The following is a 22698-nucleotide window of genomic DNA, read 5'->3' on the forward strand; positions in this document are numbered from 1 at the left end:
GGTAAACAACTTTCCTAATTATTGGCAAGAGTGTATGTGCGTTTCGAGACTCGACTATTTCCATGTATCCTAACGACGGTGATGTTGAAGTATCCACAATGCCAAAAACCCACAGGGGTTTGATTGGTGCCTGTCCTCTGTGAAATTTTGGTTTATGCGAAAAGCAAGACTCGTCAATCTGTACCGTTACACCAGACCCACCTAGCTTGATTGGATTGTTTTCGAAGTATTTAGAACACACCTCACGACAGAAATTATGGATATCAATGACAGTCACTCTTGAAAGATTCAGAAAATTAACCGAGTTACACTAGTTTGCTCGCACCAATAGAAAATAGCTTCAATCCACTTCTGCAATGAAAGTTTGGAACGGAAGAAAAATGATCCTTTGCGAATGCTTTCATATTGCTGATATTTCTCAGTCTTTGAACTGGCACTTCCATGCATATTTATCTTGTAGTACAGAACGGTTAGTCCATTTCATATTCTTATCACAGTGCTGGCACTTTAACTCTTCTTAAAAGTCCATGCTGCTTCATCCAAAATATTACTGGAAGCGGATCTTCTACTAACAAAGGCTTAACGATATTTTGATAAATAGCACGATCCATTTTGGGGTGTTATACTTCTTGTTCATTAAGGTAAAATGAGATCTTTCTTGCTTTGTTACCAAAAAAGGAAAAGACTACCCGACTAAAAACAAACAAACACGACTAATAACTAACTCTAACTACCGGTATAAACAATCCTTAAAAATATAACAGCAAAATACAAATAATAACTACCTTGATGTCTAGATAACCCAATACCTACCTATATAAAGATGAACAGCCCCAGGGTCCTTTTGTAAAGTTGAATAAGTCAACTTGTAAAGTTGAATAACCTACTCTTCAAACTTGTCAAGATGGATAACCTTAGCAGGCTCATGGGTTATCCATCTTTACAAGATCCATATATTGTTGTAAAGAGTGCATAGGAGGCAGGATTTTGCACAGAATACTTAGAGAAATCTTGCTGCTCTAAGGGAGTTTACATATACAATAATCCTACCTATTCTGGCTTGTTAAAAATTAGTAACTGAAATAAGAAAGTAATGTTAGAATTATCTAACTCAATTCAAATAATAGGCAAGTCTTTATTCTTCAACTTACCTGCACCAACTTTTACCAGCAATGACTTGGTTTTGTTCGAACTTATTTAGTTCAGTATAAAAGGCAGAAAGAACACTCGTTCTAAAGGATGCGGCCGCCACTGCGATTCTGGAATCTGCAGAGACTAACGCCAAGTCGGAGTCAAAACTTGTGAACAACTCTCGTTCTCTTTCCTTTGTCCGAAACTCACGAACAACCGTTGAAAAACAAAGATTGGAAATCAAAACTGTTTCCTTATAAGGAATACATCTAACATTTAATTAATCAAATGGTATTGAGAAATAAAAGTTGCTTTCAAGTCAGCAGTATTAAAATTATATTCAAAACCAGTTTAATATTCTATCTCGAACCAAGTAGTTTGAGGAAAGAACCACCTTACACTGGCTAAGACTTTTGCTGTGCGTATTTATGCTGTACGCTATTGTTAACAGTTCAGTTAGTTAAAAAAAATTTTGCCCGATATTTTCGGTAAAGTAAACTTAATGAAGGCTAGAACGTTTAACGGGTAGCTACAGTATTAGGAGAGAGCCTAAAATACAAAATGAAAAGGAAGAGGAAAAATTCTTCACACACACACACACACACACACACACATATATATATATATATATATATATATATATATATATATATATATATATATATATATATATATATATATATATATATAAATATATATGTATATATATATATATATATATATATATATATATATATATATATATATATATATATATAGTCTATGAGAGAGAGAGAGAGAGAGAGAGAGAGAGAGAGAGAGAGAGAGAGAGAGAGAGAGAGAGAGAGAGAGAGAGAGAGAGAGAGAGAGACCTTATTTCACGGGGTACATATAGACAAGACTGAATATGATCTATTCTAAGTACTTGGTGTTACCTAATAGCACCAATGACGGCAATAAATGCAAAATGTAACGGAAAGATTGTAAAAATTAAATCCTGTCACACGACACAGTCTTTCAATATAATTACCATTGAACTAGAAAAAAATGAGAACTTTGTCCATTAGAATGAAGGAAGGCATTATAAGAAACAAAACTGAAAAGTTTTATCGGCAAATACTAGAGGCTCATAAGATGGACCAAAATAAGAGAGAAAAAGAGGTCCTAAAATAAAAAAAAAAAAAGTGGACGATACATAGATATAAGAGAAGTTGAAGACTGTAATAACAAACATGATTACGCAATGAAAACCACATTTTGTAAAATCTACCTTGTATACTTAGAAATTATTTTTTGAACCAAAACAGCAAACTTACTAATTAAATTGTTTTATTGATATTATTCTATCACACATTAACACGTTTTTACAGGAATAACTAAAGGAGCGGAATTTACTATTAGCAACGAGGTCTATAAATGAAATATAACTTCTTGGTACGAAGTTACATTTCAATCTCGTGTTTTGTATATTTGCGTTTTGAATATACAGGGATATTAGAACGTAAAGTGTATATAGTTTGCCATGTATTTTATATTACGAGAGCATTTAGCAGAATATTTCGTAGATTTTCTCTCGGTTACGTCATTATAAAACATAATTCTGCTTAGTGGAAGTAGTGCTCAGTTGAGCTCTTGTCCGAGGACCTAAACCCTAAGGAAAGACTTCATACAAACTACCGGTTTAGAACATTTATTTTCCATTTCAAACAAGATCACAAAATGATAGTCCCTCTTGCGTCCCGTCAAATTGGATATACTCTTCGCAAGACTCTATCCCTAAGATATGCTGGTGTTGTCACATCCCAAATCAGGAACCATGGAGCTTACTACCCTATAGATGACATCGTCTTTGGCCTCACAGACGACCAGCGTCAGGTTAGGGATTTTGTAATCTTCTACTTTATTTCGTCTTTGTGTTGATTGAGACCTGCCTCATTTTATGTCTCATCGTCCTTTCGTATAATCATATAGTATCTTTTTTTTTTCTTGGCAAGGAAAGGTACAGGGATATGTCGCAACACCTACCCTTACAGTGTAATTAGGTCTCATCTGGAAATTTTTGGCCATAGCTGACCGAGTTAGTAAAGAGGCCCCTCCCCCTTGCCTTTGATGGTTAGTGATAGTTTTATATATTAGCGTGTGGATAAAATGTGAATGTTATTTCCATGTCCTACACTGTTTTACTACAAAACTTTGGTATTATTGTACTGTATTACAGGGCAATATAACCTTGGGAAAAAACGGTGAAGTGTTACTGTATTACAGATTCTGATTTCGAACAGATTATAAATGTTTTCCTGTAGTATATAACGTGATTTGACCTTCATTTCAACCGCAAACCAGCAGAACAACCAATTCGACTAACTTTAAGTAGCCGAACTGGTTGCTGTTATTATGGATAAAATGATGGTGAAAACTGGTTAAATCACGTTATTTTCTATAGGAAAATGTATATTGGGTAGTTTGTAGCGCTACGGCCAAGCGTCCTAATTTGCTTATTATTGCTCCGACTGTTATCTTGTATAAAATAAAAACGTTTGGAAACGGTCTACGGATCCTAAATATGTTGTGTAAGGGGGGGTCCGGGGGGGGGCGAAGCCCCCCTGGTTAAGGATACGGCTTTTAGCATAGGTTAGGTGGGTTTTTTAAGTTAGCTTCTCCCGTCGTACTTGTAGGTAAGGAAACTTGTGTAAGGGGGGTCCGGGGGGGGCGAAGCCCCTCTGGTTAAGGATACGGCTTTTAGCATAGGTTAGGTGGGTTTTTTAAGTTAGCTTCTCCCGCCAAAATCGTTTTTAGAACGACGGCCACAGTTCAGAATATTCCCGTTTTCTACGGGATCTGGCCGTCACCCTACAAAGGCTCCCATATTTTTTCTGTTAAAATGTTTAAATATAATGTCTTTTATTATATACATTTTGTTAAAATGTTTAAGTATAATGACTTGTTCAAATTCCGTGTCACTTCAGTCACGTATGTATTGAGAACGGTAACATTATCAACATTACCAATGATACACAGCGTTACCAACGTTACAGTGGTATTGCTAACGTTAGTAATGCTACGGTAATATTATCATGTGTATTGTAAAGAATTTTTCCATATACCCTTTACACAATATGTAATAAAAGTACGAAAAGGGTACAGAACCAAACAATCCACCTAACCTAACCTAGAAGTTCCTAGGTCACAAACCCAATGTAATGCCCTTTGTTATATATATCATGTTAATCCGTATCACTTCACTCACATTATGATAACGTTAGCACTGTTACGATAACATTATATGTAATGGTTCTTGTTCCGCCATTAGCTCGCTTCGCTCGCATGAAAATATAACATCAAGCTCATATGTACTGGCAAGCGGTAATGTTGAGCTTCGCACTCTAATAAAATATAGTAAAACTAACACATTAAAGTTGAAGAATTTGATGACTTACTTTTATGACCGTGACAACGTAACTTGTGGGTCACGGGGGTGACCTTGTGACTGTGATTCTGTGGCGTTTTAACTGCTTTGCCTTAGTTTAGTACTGCACCTGGAACACTGTAAAAGTTGGTATATTACATTACGAGATTTAAGAAAATTATCAACATTGGAATTCACCAAAATACTTTCAAGTATGGATTACTGAAGTTGTTACACTTTTCTAAAAATTTGATCGTAAAATACGCTAAAAGACGTCACTTGAACTAACTAAGACCTGACTTGCGCAAAGGTTTCCACGGAAAAGGGTTTGTTGGAAGGTTGGGGTAGGGAAATATTAATCCCCCTGTGCAAACTTTAGATACGTATGGGTTCGTGATTGGTTAACGGAAAAGCAACGGAGTCTAGAGAGTAAACATGAATGAACCAGAATGGGAATCTTGTCCAGAGCAAGTATTTATGTGAAATCTGGGAGTGACAAGATAATAACAAAATGTATAAAAGTAAAATAGAAAGATAAAATGGAGTGTATGATACATAATATTTAATGGGTATATAAAATGAGGTGTTTTATGAATAGTACTTACCTGGCACTTATATATATATAGCTTAGTCTCTGACTTTCGGCAGAATTTATTAAAAAATCGCGGCAACCGCCTTGTGGTGGTTGTGCGGTTAGGTGGTTAACAACCCTTACAGGGTGGTACTTGGAATCATTCCCATTTTCTGTTCCTCAGATCATCTCTGCCGGCCGGATCGACAACATTGCTGGTCCGCCATTAAGACTTTTTTTCTAATCGCTTTCCCTACATCGCTGTTTTGGACTTCATTTGGTGAAGTCCACTGATTTGGGGATTTGGGCAATCGTGTTTTGTTATTATTTTTGTACTACAGTATTTGTTTATCATGAGTGAAAAACTTCATTTTCGTGTATGTGCGAGTGATGTATGCAACGTGAGGTTATCGAAAGTGTCGGTTGACCCTCACCCAGTTTGTATGGGTTGCAGGGGTTTGAATGTGCACTAGATAATAGGTGCAAGGAATGCGAGTGTTTAAATGAAGGTGATTGGTTAGCTATGAAGCGCTATGTGAACTAGAACTCGATAGAGTTAGGAGAGCTAAATCAAAGTCAAAGTGTGCTAGTGAAACTAGTTTAGATTTTTCTATTGACCCTTTAATTGTTTCCTCTTTGGAAGTTATTCCTTCCTCTGAGGTAGTAAATCCTGCCCCTTCTACAGGATCTGCGCCTGCGGATGACCCTCGGTGTGCCAGGATGGCTGTTGAGTTGGAGGCCATCAAAGCATAACTTGCGGCCTTTAAAGGTAAGGGTGAAAGTGGTATTAGTGCTTGTGAAAGTGCAGTGGAGGTGGCGGCTGATCGAACCTGTCATTACCCTAGGTCTAGACCTCTACCAAGCTCCCAGGACCAAGGGAGAAGGTACGTCGACTGCTGAAAGGGGGTGAGAGGTGCTTATCCTCGGTCAGTCGTCGCCTCAGACAGTCCTGTTGCAACCTCCCAGGCTACTCTTGACCGCCGTAGAAAAGGCGTGTCGGATAGGTTAGTGTCTTCACCCGATCCTTCTCCCAGACGCAAGTGGCAATATGAATCGTCAAGACTGACGAAGAGAAGGTGTGACCGGGATGTGCAGTCTCGCTCTCCTCTCCCGGTTCGAGTAGCCAAAAACCTGAACCTTCTGAGGACGACTTCGATGTTGTTCCTGCTAAGAGGACGAAATTCCTGCTTCTGCTACCAGCTCTCCCAAACAGCCGCCTCCTGCGGAACTGCGAGAACCAGCAGAAGTCGCTAAAGCTTTCATGGCTTTTATGCAGGAACAGCTTTCATTGCTAGGACAAGCTTTCATCGCTAGAACAAGCTTTCAGCCGTCCTCCTTCCCAGTCCGACAGACGTAAGGATGTCTCTTTACCGGTTAAGCGATCGTCTTCTAGGAGGGAACGAAGTGCCTCTCCAAGAGAACCTCTGCGCACTTCGTCAGCCGTACGACACCGTGCACCCTCTTCATTGGCTCGGCGCCAGGACGATACTGCCTCTTGCCCTCAGCGCCAGGACGATTCCGCATCTCGCTCGAAGCTCCAGGACAATTCCGCCTCATGATTTAGGCAGCAGGACAAATGCAGCCTGCCTTATCAGGACGATACCGCTTCTCGTCAACAGGATGATACCTCTTCTCGGCGGCAGGATAATAGCAGCGCTCGGCGCCAGGACGCTTCCCTCTCTAGGCGCCAGGACGCAAGCAGCTCTCGGTGCCAGGCTACTTGCAGCCCCCTTCTTCAAGATGTAGACCCTGATCAGGACCTCGATGATGTATTGGAAGAGGAAGAGAAACCTACCGACTCTACTAGCGACTATAAGGTTCTGTCTCGCTCCCTTTTGGAACTATATGGGGAGGAATTCCAACCCTCGGCTCCTCGTTCTCCTCAGTCCCAATTCACCAGGAAGAAGGCTACGAAGCATTCGGCCTTCATCAAAATGAAGATTTCAATTTCCGCTAGGAAAGCGCTCGCTAAGGTGGGTGATTGGATGAAGGAGCGGAGGCAGGCGGTTAAGACCACCTTTTCTTTCCCACCATCTCTGCTCGCTTCCAAGGCTGGTATGTGGTATGAGATGGGGGAACCATTGGGTCTAGGAGTGCCTGCCTCATCCCAAGGTGACTTCTTTGGTCTTGTGGACTTGGCAAGAAGACACGCTCTGAACTCTGCCAAGGTGTTGTGGTCCATGTCTGAACTTGATCACCTTGTCAAGGGAATTTTCAGGGTTTTCGAGGTTTTTAGCTTCTTAGACTGGTCTCTCGGGACTCTGGCCAGGAAGACAGAACTTCTGGAAGGCACAAAGGATTTGACGAGTATCATGTCCTGCATGGACAAAGCTCTAAGGGATGGGGCTAATGAGTTGGCTTCCCTTTTCTCAGCAGGGTTCTTGAAGAAGAGGGCCCTGTTGTGCTCCTTCACCTCTAGGTCGGTGACTGTTGCCCAGAAGTCGGAGCTGCTTTACGCCCCTCTGTCACACCATCTCTTTCCCAAAGATGTGGTCAGAGATATCTCTCTTTCTCTGGCACAAAAGGCTACTCAGGACCTTTTATCTCAGTCTGCTAGAAAGCCTTTGCCTGTCGCTCCTGCTCCTTTGAAGAAGGAAGAGAGGAAGTTCCAGCAGCCCTTTCGGAGTAGGGCTTCCTCGAGAGTGGATTTCAGGGGGAGAAGACAAGAGTCAGGGCGAAGGACCAGCAGAGGTTCGTTTAGGCCCCGATTCAAGAAATGAGATGGAAGTCCTCCAGACAACAGTAGGGCCAAGACTCACATTTTTGGTAGTCTTGGAAGAGGAGAGGGGCGGACGCCTGGTCCCTCTCGGTCATCAAGGAAGGTTACAAGATCCCCTTTTCTAAGAAGCCTCCTCTCTCAGATACTCGCCCTAGCCTTAGTGGCGCACCTAGAGGTGTGCAAGAGTCTGTGGAAACTTTGGGGTCGCCCTTGTATAGATCTTTTCATGACTGCAAAGACCAAGAGACTAGAGACATATTGCTCTCCAGTGCAAGATCTTGAGGCAGCAGTACACACAGATGCGTTCCTGCTAGATTGGGCAAATCTAGATATGTGCGCTTTTCCTCCGTTCAAGATCCTGTACAAAGTTCTTCAAAAGTTTGTGACAAGCAAAGAGACCTGAATGACCTTGATAGCCCCCCCTCTGGCCCTCAAAAGAATGGTTCATAGAGGTACTGGAATAGATGGTGGATACTCCCAGAAGCCTACCTTTACGAGTAGATTTACTCAGACAGCCCCACTTGGTAAGACACCATCAAAATCTCCAAAGTCTTCGACTAACTGCCTTCAGACTATCGAAAGACTCACAAGAGCTAGAGGCTTTTCGAAGGAGGCAGCTGGGGCGATTGCAAGGACTAGGAGGTCTTCAACCATCAGAGTCTATCAATCCAAGTGGGAAGTTTTCAGGGAATGGTGCAGGGTCAACTCTGTTTCCTCTTCCAGTACCTCTGGAGCTCAGATTGCTGATTTTATTTTATTCCTGAAAAAGAAACAAGGTTTTTCTACGTCAACTATCAAGGGATACAGGAGTATGTTGACGACTGTGTTCAGGCACAGGAACCTGGATCTTTCAAATAATAGGATCTACAAGAACTAATTAAATCCTTTGAGACAACAGAGCAACAGCACCAGGATTCACCAGCTTGGAATATGGATGTTGTGTTAAAATTTCTGATGAGTGACAGGTTTGAACCCCTGCACTCTACATCTATGAAGGACCTCACGATGAAAACCCTTTTCTTGGTTAGTCTGGCAACAGCCAAGAGGGTTAGTGAAGTCCATGCTTTTAGTAGAAATGTTGGTTTTCAGGACGGTAAAGCGATCTGCTCATTACAATTGGGTTTTCTCGCTAAGAACGAGCTCCCTTCCCAACCTTGGCCTAAAGCCTTTCAGATTTCGCACCTGGCGGATGTGCTTGGAAATGAGCTAGAGAGAGTTTTATGTCAAGTAAGGGCCCTCAAGTTTTACTTAGACAGAACAAAGACTTTAAGAGGCAAGTCGGAAGCACTGTGGTGCTCAGTGAAGAAACCTTCCTTGCCAATGTCCAAGAATTCTCTATCTTACTTTATTAGACTTCTAATTAAAGAGGCTCATTCTCACTGCAGTGAGACAGACTTCAGTTTTTTTAAAGTAAAGACTCATGAAGTAAGCGCAGTGGCAACTTCAGTGGCATTCAAGCAAAATCGTTCCTTGTAAAGCATTATGGACACAACCTTCTGGAGAAGCAAATCTGTGTTTGCCTCACCCTATTTGAAAAATGTCCAGACTCTATATGATGACCGATATACTCTGGGACCGTTTGTAGCAGCGGGTAGAGTAGTGGGAGAAGGATCCGCCACTACTTTCCCATAATCCTAATACCTTTTCTTTCTCTTGGAACATTTATTTCGTGATTTTATGGTTGTCTTGTGGAGATTGCGACAGTCTTCCGCAATCATTGATTTGTCAGGTGGTCATTTTTGTTCCTTGAGAGCGCCCCAGAATGAGTATTAGAGGAGGCTCTGTCACAAAGAGGTGTGATCACCGGTTGGAATTTCCTAGGGATCTTCAGCCCCCTGAGAGGACCGCTGGATCTCATAAGGATAGCAGACATAATGGCAGAGTATCATTGAAGTCAGCTTCCTTATCAGGTACGAAACCCTTAAGTTTGCTTTGTATTTTAGAAACTCTAAAGCAGAATTCCAACTATATTGGCTGTCTCTAACCCTCCACCAAAGGTGTTAATCAGCTATATATATAACCACTAGGTAAGTCGTTATTTTCATTATAAAATAAATTTTTGAACATAAATACCTGGTGGTTATATATAATTAAATCCCCCCCTCCTCCCCTCTAGAGACTAGAGGCATGGAAGATATGAATACCGAAGGAATGGTTTCCGGGTACCTCACCAGGGGTGCATGGGTAGCACACCTGGCTATCCAATCGGCGATTGGCGCGAGTTTTGAATTCTTCTGCCGTGACGTCAGGGATGTAAGCTGTATATATAACCACCAGGTAAGTATGTTAAAAAATCTATTTTATAATGAAAATAACATATTGACCATCCATCCAACAGACCTGCCGACCTTCCATCGCCGTTCCTGTATGGGCCTGATAAGTCTCCACCAATGTGCGCTATTGCGTGCCATCATACTCGCCGTACGCACCACGCACCCTGACCATCGCTCACCAGCAGCTCGTCAGTCATCAGCGCTTCGGCACACCACCCAACTTGCTTGCCCTTACAAAGGGCAGCAACCTCACGCGCTTGTGCACCAACATGTGCCTACGTGCCAACAAGATCCTCAGCGATTTCCTTCGCGCCCACATGCACACACGCACCAACGATCTCCCGCGTGCCAGCGCTCTCCTGCGTGCCAGCGCTCTCCTGAACCTATGCGCCCTGCGCTCACGACCTCCTGCGCGCCAGCGCTCTCCTGCACCTATACGCCCTGCGCTCACGCGCCCACGATCTCCTACGCGCCAGTGCCCACCTGCGCGCCAGCACTCACCTGCATGCCAGCACTCACCTGCACGCTAGCGCTCACCTACGCGCCAGTTACCTACACGCCAAAGCTCACCTACGCGCCAGTTACCTGCGCAACAGCTCTCTCCCGCGCGCCGATATGTGCGCCCCACATCGCGCTCTCCAGAGCGTCATCTTGCGCGCCAACCAATGCGCCGGCCAAAACTTGTGCGCCATCACTCTCCTGCACGCAAGTTCGTATGTGAGGCAATAACCTTGTTGTCCTCACCTTGATGCCAACTTTTACCTGTGCGCCAGCGCGTATCTGTGTGCGCGCGCAGGTGGGCACACACCTGCGCGCGCGCCCCCTCTCTCCTACAGATGCGCGCCGACAATCTCCCGCACGCCCATCATGATTCTCCTGTGCGCGCAGAAACATTCTTCTGCGCGCGCTATTTCTTCTACGGACGCGCGCCAACACTCTCCCACGTGCTCATCATGATTCTACTGCGAGCACCTACTCGCGCGAGCAATATTCTCCCTCGCCAGCGTATTCTCCCTCGCGCGAGCGCCAATATTCTCCCTCGCGCGAGCGCCAATATTCTCCCTCGCGCGAGCGCCAATATTCTCTCTCCGCGCGAGCGAGCGCCAATATTCTCCCTCGCGCGAGCGCCAATATTCTCCCTCGCACGAGCGAGCGCCAATATTCTCCCTCGCGCGAGCGAGCGAGCGCCAATATTCTCCCTCGCGCGAGCGAGCGAGCGCCAATATTCTCCCTCGCGCGAGCGAGCGAGCGCCAATATTCTCCCTCGCGGGCGAGCGAGCGCCAATATTCTCCCTCGCGCGCGAGCGAGCGCCAATATTCTCCCTCGCCCGGGCGAGCGAGCGCCAATATTCTCCCTCGCCCGGGCGAGCGAGCGCCAATATTCTCCCTCGCGCGGGCGAGCGAGCGCCAATATTCTCCCTCGCCCGCGAGCGAGCGCCAATATTCTCCCTCGCCCGCGAGCGAGCGCCAATATTCTCCCTCGCTCGAGCGAGCGCCAATATTCTCCCTCGCGCGAGCGAGCGAGCGCCAATATTCTCCCTCGCGCGCGAGCGAGCGAGCGAGCCCCAATATTCTCCCTCGCGCGAGCGAGCCCCAATATTCTCCCTCGCGCGAGCGAGCGAGCGCCAATATTCTCCCTCGCGCGAGCGAGCGAGCGCCAATATTCTCCCTCGCGCGAGCGAGCGAGCGCCAATATTCTCCCTCGCGCGAGCGAGCGAGCGCCAATATTCTCCCTCGCGCGAGCGAGCGAGCGCCAATATTCTCCCTCGCGCGAGCGAGCGAGCGCCAATATTCTCCCTCTATTCTCCCTCGCGCGCGCGAGCGAGCGCCAATATTCTCCCTCGCGCGAGCGCCAATATTCTCCCGTATGTGAACGCGCGCACCTAAAGGAACGCCATCCCAAGGTCGTCATCGTTTCATCCCCCTCCTCGCAAGCGCATACCACCACGCATTGTGGGAGAAGGAAAACATGCAGAGGGGTTCAGGATCCCAAAGCTACATCCTGAGGTGAAACCACCCATTCCAGTAACTCCTCCCAGGGGGTATGTCTGTCAGCCAGCAGCCCTGGTTCAATGCCTTGATCAGAGCCGTAACCCAGGGTCTCAAGTCTGTCCGGTCTGATATAGGACATGGAACCATGGCTTCCTCTACCCCTTTGAGGAGGAAAAGAGGAGTTCTGGACGCGGTCACTTCCCCGAGGGCGAAACTGACTCCACTCAGACCATCGGGGCAAGTTCCTCCTATTCCTCAGACTAATTCTCCATCCCTTTCGGACGAAGATCTCATGTCACCTAGGGAACCACGCGAAGAGAGACTTTCCCTGATCGCACCAATGGAGGAAATCTCTCTTCTCATAGTCAGAGAATGGAAGGGACATGCCACACTCATCGATGTTGGAGTCTTACCTCCTTCCCTGGAAGGAATCTAAAGACTCCAAAACCATGCCAAATTCCTCCACTAGGGCTAGGAGGGAGCCAGCCAGCCACTCGGGTAATGTCCGCGACTCTCCCCAAGAAGGGCCTATGGGGATAGAAGGAGACTTCGCTGCAAGTCCTACAACAAGAAGAGACCAGCAGGAGTTAGATCATGCATTCTGGCAGGTTTTGACTCTAATGAGGGCTCGCAATGGGTTTTCCGACCGAGATCCCCCCTTGAGAGCTCAAAGACACGGTCCCAGACCGCGTCTTTGGTACTCAAAATCCCTCTAAGACCAGTGCACCCCTGCCCTGGTCTCAAGGGGGTAAAGAGTACCAGGGACAAGATTGCCTAGCAGCTCTCCGAGATGTCCTCCTCCAACCGTTCCGGTACCACCATAAGCTCCTCCCACCTCCTCGCGTACAGCAGAGGAGGTACTTTGAGATCCTGGAGGAGCCTAGTTCAGCTCTTTCTCTTCACCACTAACTGGAAGAGCTAACCAGGGGAGTCCCTCTTGAGAGACTCTCCAACCGGCAGATCTCGTTCTTGGCAGTCGAGATCCTCAACCAGCTCAACCAGGAGAAGGTCACGAAGTATGCTATGCAAGCTACTTCGTGGCTTGATATCTGGTTGGGGATCTTAGGTATCCTGATACGATCTGAGGATTTCTCCAAGGAATGTACCAGGAAAGTTATGGAAACCTTCCCTCTCTTAGGTACTCGCACGATCGAGTTTCTTGCCCACCAAGTCTCGAACTTGTGGGCAAATACCTTCTTGAAACGTCGGGATGCAGTAGCTGAGAGATTCCACCAGAAGGTCCCTAGCGTCTAGATCAATAGGCTCAGACATTCGCCCTTAGAGGGGTCTCTTCTGTTCGAGCCTAAGGATGTGGAACATGCTGCTGAGAGGTGGAGGAAGTTTCATCAAGACTCCCTCCTCCATAGGGCTTTAACATCTAAGCCCTATAAGCCTCCAGCACCACAGCAGTCCCGTCCAACCAAGACCACTCGACGACAACTGCAGCGAAGACAACGGTGTCTAAGCCCTTTTTTGTCAAAGACAGGAAAGGCAAAAAAATCCTCCTGGGGAGGTAAAAATCCAAGAGGGAGCAGCCGAGGCCGCAAACGCTAGGATAGGCAGTCTCCCTGTATTTCCACCAGTGGGAGGATGCCTACAAATTTGCACAAACAGGTGGAAGCAACTCGGGGCCGATTCCTGGACAATCTCTTTGATCAGTCTAGGATATCGTGTCCCGTTCATAACATCTCTACCTCCCCTGACTACGAATCTAGTGTCATTGTACTCCCTTGCCATGGGATCGGCAAGGGGACAAGCCCTTCGGGCAGAAGTCCAGACCCTGTTGAAGAAGGGCGCTCTTCAAGAGGTCCTCGACGGATCCTCAAGCTTCCTCAGTCGACTCCTTCTCGTAAAGAAAGCGTCTGGAGGCTGGAGACCAGTCATTGACCTCTAAGCTCTGAACAAGTTTGTCAAACTAACTCCGTTCAGCTTGGAGATGGCAGACACGGTCAGACTAGCAGTAAGACCGCAAGACTTCATGTGCACACTGGACTTAAAGGACTCGTTCTTCCAGGTCCCAGTCCATCCGTCTTCAAGGAAGTTCTTAAGATTCAGCCTAGACAACAGAATATACCGGTTCAAGGTGCTGTGCTTCGGTCTTTCTACAGCACCACAAGTCTTCACCAGAGTGTTCACCCTAGTATCATCTTGGGCACACAGGATTGGCATGCGTATCTTCCGTTATCTGGATGACTGGTTAATCCTAGCAGACTCGGTGTCAACCCTTCTTCAACACCGAGACAAACTTCTGAGACTTTTCCGGGATCTGGAGATCATGGTAAATCTCGAGAAGTCCTCTCTGCCTCCCACTCAATAACTGGTATACTTGGGAATGATTGTAGACACCATTCTCCACAAAGCCTTCCCATCAGACGACAGGATAGCAAGGCTGAGAAAGGTCACAAGACCTTTTCTCAGACGAGAAGAACTTCCAGCCCAATTGTGGTTACGTCTCCTCGGTCACCTTTCATCGCTGGCCCGTCAAGTTCCCAATGGTTGCCTCAGGATGAGATCCCTCCAGTGGCGATGCAAGTCCCAGTGAAATCAAGCTCACGACTCCCCGGACATCCAGATCCCCATGGGACCTACGGAACTGGCGGACCTCCAGTGGTGGGTGACAGACGAGAATCTACGAAAGGGAGTGGACCTTCTCGTCTTCCCCCCGGATTTGATGCTGTTCTCAGATGCTTCAAAGAAAGGGTGGGGGGCCCACGTGCTGCACCACATGACCTCAGGCCTCTGGTCAGAGTCAGAAAAGTACCTCTACATAAATCTCCTAGAGATAAAGGCAGTCTTTCTGGCCCTTCAACAGTTCCAACAGTTCCTGGCGGGCCACTCAGTGGTGGTGATGAGCGACAACACCACTGTAGTGGCTTACATTAACTAGCAAGGAGGTACTTTTTCGCAGCAACTATCCCATCTAGCTGTAGAGATACTGACATGGGCCGAAATCCACTCGATACCACTCGTCACGCTTCATTGCAGGCAAAAGGAATGTGCTCGCCGACAGCCTGAGCAGAGCATCTCAGATAGTGAGTACCGAGTAGTCTTTGGATCATCTAGTAGCCAACAAAGTCTTGACTTTGTGGGGTTTTCCGACTGTGGACCTCTTTGTAACGGTCCTGAACTTCAGGCTCCTGCTGTATTGTTCCCCAGTCCCAGACCCTAAGGCTCTCTGGCAAGATGCTCTCCAACAACGGTGGGACAACATCGATGTTTACGCCTTTCCCCCGTTCTGTGTGATGAGGAGGGTACTCAACAAGACCAGAACATCGGTCAATCTTTCAATGACCCTCATAGCTCCGCTATGGCATCACGCAGAATGGTTTCCGGACCTTCTGCAACTCCTAACGGAGCCTCCAAGAGAACTCACTCCACGGCACAATCTACTCAAACAACTACATGCCAACATCTTCCACAAAGCCGTAGCTTTGCTACGACTTCACGCCTTTTTCGCAACAAGTTGCGATCAGGATGTCTGGATATCTGCGTAAATCATCAGCACCAGTCTACCAGGCAAAGTGGAAAGTCTTCTGTGGTTGGTGTCGTGGAAGGGGTATCTCTCCACTCGATGCCACTATTCCAGCAATAGGAACGGAAATTTCTTTATCGCTAGAACTTTCTTTACTCATACGGAGTTATGAACTTATCTGCACCCAGTCAGAAGTGAGACCTCCCCCTTGGAAAGTGGTTCGAGTTCTCAGGTCTCTTAAGAGACTTCCTTATGAATCATTATGCCAGGCAACAGATCGCCACTTGACTTGGAAGACGGTGTTCCTGCTAGCTTTGGCTTCAGCCAAACGAGTTGGTGAACTCCATGGTCTCTCATAGGACATTGCCCATTCAAGGGGATGGGGAGAGGAAACGTTCAGCTTCGTCCCCGAGTTTATTGCTAAGACTCAGAACCCGGGAGTAGCGGATCCTCGATTCGACTCCTTCCGGATTTCTATTCTCCATACTGTAACAGATGACCCAGACCATCTCTTACTACGCCCAGTGAGGAGTTTGAGGCAGTATCTTAAGAGAACAGCCGCAGCCCGTCCTTGTGTGCCTGCACTATTCGTCAGCACAGGAAGGACCAAGAGGAGGGTCACCAAGAACACCATCTCAGCGTGGATTCGCAGGGTCATTGACCATGCACTGAATCCAGACTCTCCTTTGTCACGTCGCCCCAGAGCTCATGATGTCAGGGGCATAGCTACGTCCCTGGCATTCAAAAGAAACTACTCAGTGATGTAGGTTCTTCAAGCTGGGGTGTGGAAGCGTCAGACCACGTTCACATCCCACTATCTGCAAGACGTGACCCACAGGAGACTTGATACGTTCTCTATCGGTCCTGTGGTGGCTGCACAACAGCTGCTTTGAAACCTCAAGCTCCTTATTGGACAAGTAGCAGAAGGTTAAGGGCATTGTTACCCAGTTTTAGTCTGCATGAATGTAAAGGTTTGACTGGCCCTTATTCTTTTCTTCATTCTCTCCTCTCTTGGGGAAAGCAGCTGATCTCAAACCTCTGCAGGTAAACCATGCTCCCTTGTGTATCTAGTATTAAGGTTAATACTGTTGCGTCCCCATACCCTGACGGGTGGTATTGGGAAAATCCTGGTGCACAGTTTTTCCATCTAAAGAACTCCGAATAACTTTACCAGGACAGTCACACTTCTACATACCTTCACGCGCAGCTTGCGTAGGGCGCGAACCTTGCGTAGCAAGGTTTTAGCAAGGCGCAGGACTCCTCATTCCTTGAGTGCTGACACACTCAGATAAGGAGCCCCTGGGTAAAGCCAAAAAGCCAGACTGGCTCGGACATCCACCCTTCCTAATGGGCGAGTCACTATCAAATAGCGTAGTTTTTATTCCAGTTAACAAATGACAAACTCGTAGATGGTTTGTATTTTTCCTAACTATACAAACCTTAGCTATTTAACCAAATTTACCTGCCAGCCCTATCCCCCTTGAAGTCCTACCTCCAAGCAAAGTGAGCTCAATCACAGGTGTGTGAGGGGGAGCGGTAGCAAGCTACCCTCCCTACCCCCCGCTAACTAGCGGTGTGGGTAGTTAACCCTCGTTAAAAATTAATGGCTTGTCATTACAGCTATGCCGAAAGTAATACCCCTATTAAATAGCTAAGGTTTGTATAGTTAGGAAAAATAAAAATTATCTACGAATTTGTCATCTTCCATCCATATACCAAGGCACTTCCCCCAATTTTGGGGGGTAGCCGACATCAACAAAGAAACAAAACAAAAAGGGGACCTCTACTCTCTACGTTCCTCCAGCCTGACCAAGGACTCAGCCGAGTTCAGCTGGTACTGCTAGGGTGCCACAGCCCAACCTCCCACATTATCCACCACAGATGAAGCTTTATAATGCTGAATCCCCTACTGCTGCTACCTCCGCGGTCATCTAAGGCACCGGAGGAAGCAGCAGGGCCTACTGGAACTGCGTCACAATCGCTCGCCATTCATTCCTATTTCTAGCACGCTCTCTTGCCTCTCTCACATCTATCCTCCTATCACCCAGAGCTTTCTTCACACCATCCATCCACCCAAACTTTGGCCTTCCTCTTGTACTTCTCCCATCAACTCTTGCATTCATCACCTTCTTTAGCAGACAGCCATTTTCCATTCTCTCAACATGGCCAAACCACCTCAACACATTCATATCCACTCTAGCCGCTAACTCATTTCTTACACCCGTTCTCACCCTTACCACTTCGTTCCTAACCCTATCTACTGGAGATACACCAGCCATACTCCTTAGACACTTCATCTCAAACACATTCAATTTCTGTCTCCATCACTTTCATTCCCCACAACTCCGATCCATACATCACAGTTGGTACAATCACTTTCTCATATAGAACTCTCTTTACATTCATGCCCAACCCTCTATTTATTACTACTCCCTTAACTGCCTCCAACACTTTGCATCCTTCATTCACTCTCTGACGTACATCTGCTTCCACTCCACCATTTGCTGCAACAACAGACCCCAAGTACCTAAACTGATCCACCTCCTCAAGTAACTCTCCATTCAACATGACATTCAACCTTACACCACCTTCCTTTCTCGTACATCTCATAACCTTACTCTTACCCACATTAACTCTCAACTTCCTTCTCTCACACACCCTTCCAAATTCTGTCACCAGTCGGTCAAGTTTCTCCTCTGTGTCTGCTACCAGTACAGTATCATCCGCAAACAACAACTGATTTACCTCCCATTCATGATCATTCTCGTCTACCAGTTTTAATCCTCGTCCAAGCACTCAAGCATTCACCTCTCTCACCACTCCATCAACATACAAGTTAAACAACCACGGCGACATCACACATCCCTGTCTCAGCTCCACTCTCACCGGAAACCAATCGCTTACTTCATTTCCTATTCTAACACATGCTTTACTACCTTTGTAGAAACTTTTCACTGCTTGCAACAGCCTTCCACCAACTCCATATAACCTCATCACATTCCACATTGCTTCCCTATCAACTCTATCATATGCTTTCTCCAGATCCATAAACGCAACATACACCTCCTTACTTTTTGCTAAATATTTCTCGCATATCTGCCTAACTGTAAAAATCTGATTCATACAACCCCTACCTCTTCTAAAACCACCCTGTACTTCTAAGATTGCATTCTCTGTTTTATCCTTAATCCTATTAATCATTACTCTACCATACACTTTTCCAACTACACTCAACAAACTAATACCTCTTGAATTACAACACTCATGCACATCTCCCTTACCCTTATATAGTGGTACAATACACGCACAAACCCAATCTACTGGTACCATTGACAACACAAAACACATATTAAACAATCTCACCAACCATTCAAGTACAGTCACACCCCCTTCCTTCAACATCTCAGCTTTCACTTTCTTACTGCACTGTAATTGTTCAGTGGCCTCTTTCCTCTTTGTTAGGGTAGAAGAGACTCTTTAGCTATGGTGAGCAGCTCTTCTAGGAGGACACTTCAAAATCAAACCATTATTCTCTAATCTTGGGTAGTGCCATAGCCTCTGTACCATGGTCTTCCACTGTCTTGGGTTAGAGTTCTCTTACTTGAGGGTACACTCAGGCACATTGTTTTATCTTATATCTTATTTCTCTTTCTCTTGTTTTTTTAAAGTTTTTATAGTTTACAAAGTGATATTTATTTTTAATATTGTTGCTCTTCTTGAAATATTTTATTTTTCCTTGTTTCCTTTCCTACTTTCCCTGTTGGAGCCCCTTAGCTTATAGCATCCTGCTTTTCCAACTAGGGTTGTGGCTTACCAAGTAATAATAATAATAATATATACAAATCATTACTCTCTTTACATTGGAGACTCACTTCATGCCGGATGGAAGTCCATAAAGCAACTGACTGGTGACTGACCCGGGGTGTTACCCTTTGCTTTGCATGAGCTGTTTAGAGGCACCCTGACACCTCGTTAACCCTCAAAGGTTAATGGTGTGGGCAATCCGTGCTGGGTGTAAGAGGTGTAAAAATTTAGCAATGTGAATTGACCAGGTAAGCATAAATCAGAGTTAAACTCTGCACTTAACCTAGACTTTGTTTGACCCCAGCTGGCTTGAAGATTGGGGACATAACAAATACATACTATATACAAAGTTACACAAGGGACGATGGTACCCACCTGCAGTTAGAGGAGGTCCGGTTGCAGAGTTCCTCGGATGGTGGACCCCGAGAGAGGGTAGAATGAAATAGGAAGTGATCAGTCACTCACATTCATTCTAGACTTACTTGCGGGTAACGTCTTTCCTTAACCGACTGTTATTTGTCCTAGAATGGAGCTGATGTGTTACTTACCACGTTTTGTGCTTCCACCATAGGCCATTTGGTAAATGTATGTAGGTTCCTGTTGGTTTTGTCTTGTAAGTAGTGGACAGTGAACATGGTTTGCCGTTTCCATACCCCCGCATGTAGTACCTGCGTCACAGAGAAATTCTTCTTGGACACCACGGACGTGCTGACATCGCTGATGTCGTGAGCTAGGAGTTGACGAACAGAAGGTGAGGAGCCTGGTTGTATAGCTTACTCTATTACCTGTCTAATCCAGGAAGAGATGTAATTCTTCATAACTGTCTTTTGACCTTAACTGTGCTCACAAAGAGCTTCCTGATCTGAGGATGTGCTTTGGAAATTCCTTTAAGGTATTTCCTCAGCACCCTAACAGGGCAGAGTAAAAGCTGATCTGGGTCATCTGTTACAGAACAGTTAATCAGGTTCTACCTTGCAAGAGGTAGAATCCAAAGGCGCAAGTTCTTGAGAGCTGGGCCTTCCAAAGCGACGACCGCTATGCTCTGTCTACTGACACTACGGCGAGAAAGAAGGATTGCAAGCAATCGCCAAACTCCATTGTCATCCAGCTCCGAAAAGCAGCGCACAGATGAAGTGGAGCAGGTTATGGATGAGTCCAATACCTTTCAGTGGAATCCCCAAGGGGAGGGGGTTGGACCACTCAGGTGAAGGAAGGCGGCGAGAATATTGCTGATCAGTAGCTGGTGGAAGGTAATTCTCCCTCGCCTCGGAAGGAGAAGTTGCCAAACTCCTGAAGGCGTACCTCCGGACAGCTCACTTTGCTTATCCCCTGGCTGAACGAACACAGACTGAAAATCCAAATCATGAACTGTCCTTGGGACTTAGCCGAAGCTAGTCCCAGGGTTCATCTCGGAGGGATCCCCCGACAAGTAACTCCGAGGAATACCTCTCAGCAACTACTCACGCCCGCCTGACCGCCGAAGCAGAAAGAATGTTGTGGCAAGCAAGTACTGAGGTCAAGATGGTCGGGCACGCAAGAGAGACTTTCGGTCCAAAACCTACGGAGTCTCGGGGGGGAAGATGAAAGCCAACCTCTGGGGAAGCGTACCCAGCCGCAAGATCTCGAAAAGCCTTTTCTTACACGGAAAACCTGCGAGCCCCAAGGAAGGCCACAGCTGACGCACCGCATCAGCGGAAAGTGACGCTCCTATGACGGCGGCCGGTGCTGCTTCACTAGGGGAAGCAACAGAGACCCCCAGAGTGTAGGGTTGTCTTGGAGTGAGATGGGCGCCACTCATACTCGACCAGGCCAAGTCAGAATGGCAAGGTCGAGGTGATGGAGTCCGATGGTAAGGTTTCTTCCTTTTCGAGGATGAATCCGAAGGGGAAGAATCCCTCTTAGCCCTCTTCTTCCGTCGCCTGCTAAACCTTGTCCACTGCGAGGCCGACCACTCCTGACGCTTATTGCAAGGAGATTCCTGCATGTAAGAGTGAACCCTATATACAGGGCAGAAACCGTGAGGATCAATCTCCACGGCTGACATGAAAGTTCCGCAACAATGCCCTTCAATGCCGGGACAAACCCGCATGGTTATGATATCCACGGGCAGACACACCTGAAAGAGAAAAGTAAGGAAAGATTTTAGCTTTTAGGCCAGTTCTTTAAGCATATTGGTATTGATTATAGTTTTTAACGAGAGAGTAGGACACTGTACAGTGTACTGTATGTACTGTACAGTACTCCGAGCTGAAATAAAAAGTGGCGGTTTGTTACTATTGTAGGTGTGAACTGGGTGGCTGGTTTACCCCTGTGGTCCCCTTCCACCAACTAGTGGAGGGTAATTACATCTCGTAAAGAGCTTAATGGCTAGTTTCAGCCATCGCTTAAATATATCAACTGGAAAGAGCGTAACGGGTTGTATATAGTGTTGGAAAAAGTCACTATTAAGTCCTACCCACCCACTTTTAATTCTTGTTTGTAGTATTTTTTTTTTTTTTTTTTTTTTTTTGGAGAGAGAGAGAGAGAGAGAGAGAGAGAGAGAGAGAGAGAGAGAGAGAGAGAGAGAGAGAGCATATTTATGATATTGTAAATTGTTTGGATTACCATATTTTAATTACAGTACTGTACTTATTAAAGAGATATTTAATTTCAGCTTCGCAAGACTGTCTTTGACTTTGCCCAGAAAGAGTTGGCTCCCCATGCTGCAGAAATTGACAAAGAGAACAATTTCTCAGAGCTTAGGGTAAGTATTGTGTACATTTAAACTTTTCATGTTTTGTATGATGAGATACTTATTGAATAAATTACAGTACTTCCTTTTCACAAATATTACAGTTCTTTCCTATGCTTGTACAAACTTGTCAACTTTTAGAATAAGGATATGTCTTGAGTGACGCTAGAATCACCATTAAATCGTTAAACAAGGTAGTTCATTAATGACTGGGGGCGCAAGGTGAAAGCCTTGTACACTCACCTGCTACAGAATAGCCACTTTTGTCTTTAGCCACACCAGGTATGTCATGCTCCTCTTTTAACCTCTTCGCTATGATGACGTTGTTATACGTCAAAACCAAGCCTGGTGATACAGATGGTGACATTGGGATATGTCATTATTGTTATTTTTATTATTATTATTATTATTATTATTGTTATTATTATTATTATTATTATTATTATTATTATTATTATTATTATTATTATTGTTATTATTACTGGTATTACTATTATTATTACAATTTAAGCTATAAATTAAAAACCATAAGGAGGTTGAAATCACTTGTATATCCTTCAAAATAGTATAGAATAGGGGCTTATATTCACGCAGTTCACACTGGAAATTTCACTATAAAT

General features: G+C 45.5%; 1 protein-coding gene across 1 annotated transcript in view; it reads left to right on the top strand.

Moving 5' to 3' along the window:
• Positions 1-2700: 2700 nt before the first annotated feature.
• Positions 2701-22698, top strand: part of LOC137642595 (isovaleryl-CoA dehydrogenase, mitochondrial) — a 225601-nt gene continuing 205603 nt past the window's right edge. Inside the window, exons 1-2 of the mRNA XM_068375291.1 lie at positions 2701-2985; positions 22001-22090. Of these exons, the coding sequence (XP_068231392.1) occupies positions 2830-2985; positions 22001-22090 (246 nt within the window). The 5' untranslated portion in view covers positions 2701-2829. The remainder of the gene's footprint in view (positions 2986-22000; positions 22091-22698) is intronic.

The sequence above is a fragment of the Palaemon carinicauda genome, chromosome 6 (genome assembly GCF_036898095.1).
Source record: "Palaemon carinicauda isolate YSFRI2023 chromosome 6, ASM3689809v2, whole genome shotgun sequence".
In the NCBI taxonomy this organism is placed as follows: domain Eukaryota; kingdom Metazoa; phylum Arthropoda; class Malacostraca; order Decapoda; family Palaemonidae; genus Palaemon; species Palaemon carinicauda.